This window comes from Artemia sp. Qi Xiang Cuo, chromosome 7 (genome assembly GCF_049724085.1).
Source record: "Artemia sp. Qi Xiang Cuo chromosome 7, ASM4972408v1, whole genome shotgun sequence".
Classification (NCBI taxonomy): Eukaryota; Metazoa; Arthropoda; class Branchiopoda; order Anostraca; family Artemiidae; genus Artemia; species Artemia sp. Qi Xiang Cuo.
This window is the reverse complement of record NC_142800.1, coordinates 63,989,427-63,995,426: the sequence shown is the minus strand read 5'-3', so window position 1 is coordinate 63,995,426 and position 6,000 is coordinate 63,989,427. Positions and strand designations below refer to the sequence as shown.

The window sequence follows — 6,000 nt, the reverse complement described above, 5'->3', positions numbered from 1 at the left end:
CATTAGTTTCTACGACCACGATAGCGCAATCCCTCAGTTACATAAATACTTTTTAATGGTTTCTCCAGTCTCAGTTATCTTAAAGAAAAAAGTCAGCTTTTAACCTTAATAGCACTATGGACTCTAGCCAGTGTTTCATTTTCATTTATCATAGTTTTACGTCCTTATCTATAACGCAAGTTAATTGTTGGCAAGTTAATTACTAAGTCAAGTTTTAAATCAAGGCAAAATTAGTATCATGCGACCAAGTATTGCACAGCGGCATTTAAAATTGAATATAGAACGAAGCTTCGTATATTTGGAAAAAAATTGTAACTTTAGACTCACGTTTCAAACATAATTGCTCATTTTATACAAGTTAACTGTAACAGCGATATAAATTATGAGCAATAATTATACCTTCACCGGGTGCTGCGCACTGCCATGATATGCAGCATTCATCATTTAACTCCGGACCCAGCTTTGTATCTCTGGGGTCACATGGTAAATTCCTAGGTGGTACTGCCGTCACAGGGGGGCACCGGGCGTTGCATGTAACGTTGCCGAATTCACAGAAGCAGCGCTTGTCACAGCCAGATAGCTAAAATAGAAAGACAGAATAATTAAGGCTAAAATTAACTTCCTTTGAGAGTCTACTCTTACCTTTAAAAACTGAATTCTGAGCAATTTTTATAAATTCGGTTATTATTGATTTCTACGCACAACAGTTGGTTTATGGCCCTCTAGCCCTTTAAGGGAGATGTTAAAGCTGGAATCTACAGAATTAAAATATAATCAGTCCATTATACCGAGACGTAACGACTACTGCTTTGCATCCTTAGAATTTCAGACGCCAGGGGAGGCGAAAAACTCTCCTGCTGCAGGACCAAGAAAAAGAAGACGATCCTTAGCCCTCGGTTTATAGCCAACAACAATGTTCTTAAAGTAATATGATTCTAATAGTGATAAGAATTTTTTGCTAGAAAAGTGAGTAAACATCCTTAATTTTTCAGAAAACAATTATTTGCACCATTAGGATTGAAATAATTTACTAGTGTAGTGTATAGAAAATTATTGTAGCTTAAACTTGCACGAATTAAGCAAGGGAAATAAAATAATTTGCTTCCAGCGAATGAATGAGCTGAAGTTGCAGAGCTTGTGCGGGATTTGCTTATACTGGAGGTTTAAGAACGGTTATGCTGCAGCGCAAAAATAGAATTTATGGATTACATTCTGTGAAAATCATGTGTAAGCATTTCCGTTAGTAACTATGTGAGGCAAGAATAAACGCAAAATAGGGTTATGAAATCTCTGAAGTACTGGTCCCTGAATGATATAATTGACACATGATATCAAATAGGGTGTCAAACATGCATAAGCACTGAGAGCAGGGTGAGATAGAAAGAGATTCCTCTGAGATTGGTCCAAAAGGCCCCCACCCCACAAACTGAAGAATGGTGAGCTAAGAATATACCTGTTTCGTATTTATGACCCCCAGCCCTCTCAAGGATAACCCTATAATCCTTCCCCTCTCCAAATGTCAGACATGTGAACATAAATGGTGTATGATTCACCTTACAGCTGTAATTTAGGTTAGCAATATCTGTAATTGAATTATTTTTAAAGTTATTATCTTAATTGGACTGTAAAAGGAGACTTCGTCCCCCCCCCCAAAAAAAAACAACAAAAAATTAGAACTCTATAATGCTATTAAAATATCCAGCACATACGTCAGTTACTACCGGAGATAAAAAACAAAACAAAAACTGTCCAAAGTTTTTAATAGTACGTGGGAAAAAAGAAAGAAACTTTAAATTTATATTCGTTCAACCTCTATTTACTTATTTTATATTAAGATTATGCGTATTTCAGACTGATGAGAATTTGAGTAGATGTTATTTTGAAAGGTATAAACAATAATTAAGTGATGGACTAGTACCGAAAATAGGTACAGAACGTTATTTAATTAAATGTCACATATAATAGCATACGAGAAATGACTAACGAAACGACTATTCTAAGGAACACTTTTTTCAAGATGTTGACTGCCAAAGACAGCTCTTCGGCTCCAATTTTTCACGGGATATTTTTGCTATCCAATTAAATGGTGAAGGTCTTAAAGTTAGTTTATAAGCGTTATCAAGAGTTTGGCAAGCCTTTAAGAGTGGAAACTTACACTAATGTCGAGGAAAAAAAAAATCAACGTAGCCATCTAGCGCTTGGCGATTCCATTTGACCCTAAACTGCTACATAATTAACTTTTTGAGTACTTTGAAATATAGGGAAGGTAAGAAAGCAGAATCTTGACATCAATAGGTCTAAAATTACTCTACATAACCTGTCGAGCTTTTCGTAAGCTAACCCAGGCCTACTTTGTGCAAACTTGATTATGACTGTAAATATAATAATTCTTGATAAAAGAAGTGATGATTAGATATCACTTACAGAGATATTTCAACCTTAATACTATAGCATTAAGGATTAATTGTATCAACTACCCAATAAGGTTATCAGGTACTACAATGTCAGCGGCGCTACTAGTTTTCAATTCCTATCTTCCTCTGTTAAATCACCAGAAACCCAAGTCTCAAGTTTCCATTCTCTACGGACGTTACCAAAATCATCTTTAGTTTTTGGATGGGACCAAAACAATAATAAATACACTGATTGAAAAATACTCACAGATGAAGGGATTTCATCGAAATTTCTGAACTTTTCTCCCTTAAATTCACAGCTCCCGTCATTCAAGCATTTTGGCTCCTCACAGCAGTTCGGAGGCTCTCTAGACTTACTCTGTGTTTCCCAATCCAGACAATTTGGATTGATTAGATCTAGACCAAAATCAGATGGACATTCAATTTGTGCACAATCTACTGAACCGTCTTCGTTACACGTACAAAAGTTTTCACAACGGTCATAAAACTCCGCACCTGCTTTATGGAGCTGACCTTTATAGGTACAAAAACCTGGGGGAGCAGCTTCCAGCTTCAATTCCTCATCAACAGCTGGCTCCAAAATTTCTGCGAGGGCGTCTATGCTGAGGTCCTCAAGGGGATCAGGTGTTGATACTGAAATAAATATTTGCCGATTCAATTCCAACATGTTTACATCACTGACAAATTAAGAAAGACTAAAAAAACTGCGTATAAAAATTATCAAATCAAACAGAAGTAGCCCCGTCTACAGTAAAATTAGGGTGATTAATCCCATTAAAAGTATGGGCCGAGACAGTCAGTGTTTTACGGGGGCAGAAGAGTATTTTCCGAGGGAGAGTGGATTCGAAAACACAAAAAAGTGAAATTTTTAAAATGCTAATGGAATTTGTGCGTAGTTATAAAAAACCCTACTGGGAGAGAAAACTGTTTGACGTGCACAAGTACGATTTGGAGTAAGATTTGACGAACTTTGAATCAATAATAATAAACCACAAAAATACTGTGTGATTTATAATTTTATTACTTTTATCTTGTTAAGAAAAATATATATTCCACAGATTTTCCTACATAAATAATCATGCAAGACCAGTATTCTCGTTTATGATTAAATAAAAAAACTAGTTTTTTCAAGTGAAAGTAAGGAGCGACATTAAAAGTTACAACGAACAGAAATTATTACGCATATGAGGGGTTTCCCCCTCCTCAGTACCACTCTCGTTACGCTAAAGTTTGACTTTTTGTTCCAATTATTTAAGAATGACTCCTGATGCACAAGAACCGTTTAAATAGAATTATAAGCTTTTTATAAATTAAAAAAAAAACACTTTAGCCTAAAGAGTGAGGGTACTGAGAAGGGGGCAACCCCCTCATATACGTAATAATTTCTGGTCGTTTTTAAGTTTTAATGTTGCTCCTCACTTTCAGTTGAAAAACACTTATTTTTTGTATTTAATTTCTTATAGTTTTTTTAATTAATGCTGGGAAATCCAGCTCCCCTCCCATGGAAAATTTTCTTCCCCCACAAAATCCTCCGCGAGATGATTCTCCGACGTAATCAAGCCCACCGAAAAATCCCCCCCCCCCCGAAAATATATTTATATTTACCAATAGCCTACTTTGTGTAAGCAATGGAAAAAGGTCATAAATTGCAGCCCTTCTCTGGAGGCTGTGGGGGTCAAGTCATCCTTAAAGACATAGCTATCAGATCTTCCGACCATGCTGAAGAAAATGGCTATCCCAAAATTTTGATCGGACAATTTTTGGTAAAAAGGGGGGGGGGGGGGGGGGGTAACTGTCGTGCAGTAATTTTGATAACTTAAGAAGGGCACTAGAACTTTTAATTTCTGATCAAATGAGCCATCTTGCGATCTTCTAGGATTACTGGTTCGGTACGATCATCCCTGCGGAAAAAAAAACAACAAACAAATAAACACGCATCCGTGATCTTGCTTATGGCAAAAAAAAAAAAAATCAAAATTCCACATTTTTGTATATAGAAGCTTGAAACCTCTTCAGTAGAGTTCTCTCATATCCTGAATCTTATGGTGCGATTTTCACTAAGATCACTTGATTTCATAGGTGTGTTTCTTCCCTTTTTGAAAAATAGGCATATTTTCTCAGGCTCGCAACTTTTGATGGATAAGATTTAACTTTGAATTTTATATATTTTGATTAAGCATCAAAACTTAATTCTTCTGATGAATCTGTTGTTATCAAGACTCTGTTTCTTACAGTTTTGGTTACTATTGAGCCGTGATGCTCCTTACTTACAGTTCGTTACCACGAACTGTTCTGAAAAGAACTGACATTTGAAAAGAACTGACATTTGAAAACTACTTCATAGCACTCTTTTCAGAATGCTGATTATGCGACATATTTATCAATCTTGGAAACAAAAGCAGCTTAGCATTTTAACATTAAATGTTTTAATAATAGGGGACGGTATAGTAGGGAATGAGGTTATATAGCAATCCATATTTATTTTTTAGCTTTTGAAATATTTTTCATTTAAAATATTTTTGACCTCTAAAGTTTCCATCTAAAGTTTCGGTTGCAGTAAAAACATATATGTTTTTTTTACATAAATAGTCTATTTATGTAAAAATAAACTAGAAATGATAAAATTTAAGATAGCACTATAATGATTCTTGCAGTTCCTTTTATTGAGAAATTCTAGTGGAAACCCAACTAAGACATTTCTATGAGCAACTTACGTCATGTGGGCCTGCGTAAGAATTTAATTCGGGTGGGAGGAGCAAATTTGTCAAAACGGCAATACAATAGGAGCACTGTAGATTACAAATATAAAATCTTTAAATTACTGAATTTTGGGGGTAGGAGATCCAGTGCTCCTCTCCTTTCTGTGCTATTGCCTGTTTAGGGTAGTGGAATATGTTTTTCAAATATTGTGGACAGCTACTTAGGGCCTTTAGACGTGGATGGCTGAATGACAGTTATATCACTGTTTCTAAAATTAAAATTAATTTGTTTCTAAAAGCTAAATTAACATACCTGAAGAATTTCCAAGCTCCTTCAAAAGCTTGTCAATCAAAGGGAATCGCCCACCTTCAAACTGACTTTGTTCCTTGTCTGCAAATTTAGTATTGCCAGGAGTATCCTCAACCCTTGCAAGAGATTTGCGCGTTCGCTTCCCTTCATAATCATTACAACGCTGTACATTGTCACAATCTGATTTCTGATCAGCTTCACAAGAATAATCACACACCGCTCTACCGTTCTCAGTGCAGCTACATCGCAGACCACAATTGTCAGTATGAATAACGCCAATAGGAATAACCTCATTGAATAGGCACCCAGTACCTTCTCTTGGTATGCCTGCGTAAAGGATCAAATGCCGTTAGAAAAGTTTTAATGAACCCTCTCTCAGACCATACTGTCAAATAAATTTCATTCTGTCAAGGTAAAAATTTTTAACTTATATTCAGTATACTTACGAAATGCTTGAAGAAATATTTTGGTCGAAATGAAATTTACTGCCTGAATAAAATATTAACAGTTTCGAAAATTTAAGCATGAAAAAATAGGTAAAGAAACACGACCGAAAAACTACTTGATTCAAGAATAA

The 6,000-nt window shown here is 35.6% G+C and overlaps 1 protein-coding gene across 1 annotated transcript in view; it reads right to left on the bottom strand.

Annotated features, from left to right (window-relative positions):
* sas (stranded at second transmembrane protein) overlaps positions 1-6,000 on the bottom strand; it is a 146,913-nt gene that overhangs the window by 21,233 nt on the left and 119,680 nt on the right. Inside the window, exons 10-12 of the mRNA XM_089092484.1 lie at positions 5,427-5,750; positions 2,662-3,047; positions 400-580 (exon numbers count right to left, since the gene is read on the bottom strand). Coding sequence (XP_088948610.1) covers positions 400-580; positions 2,662-3,047; positions 5,427-5,750 — 891 coding nt within the window. The remainder of the gene's footprint in view (positions 1-399; positions 581-2,661; positions 3,048-5,426; positions 5,751-6,000) is intronic.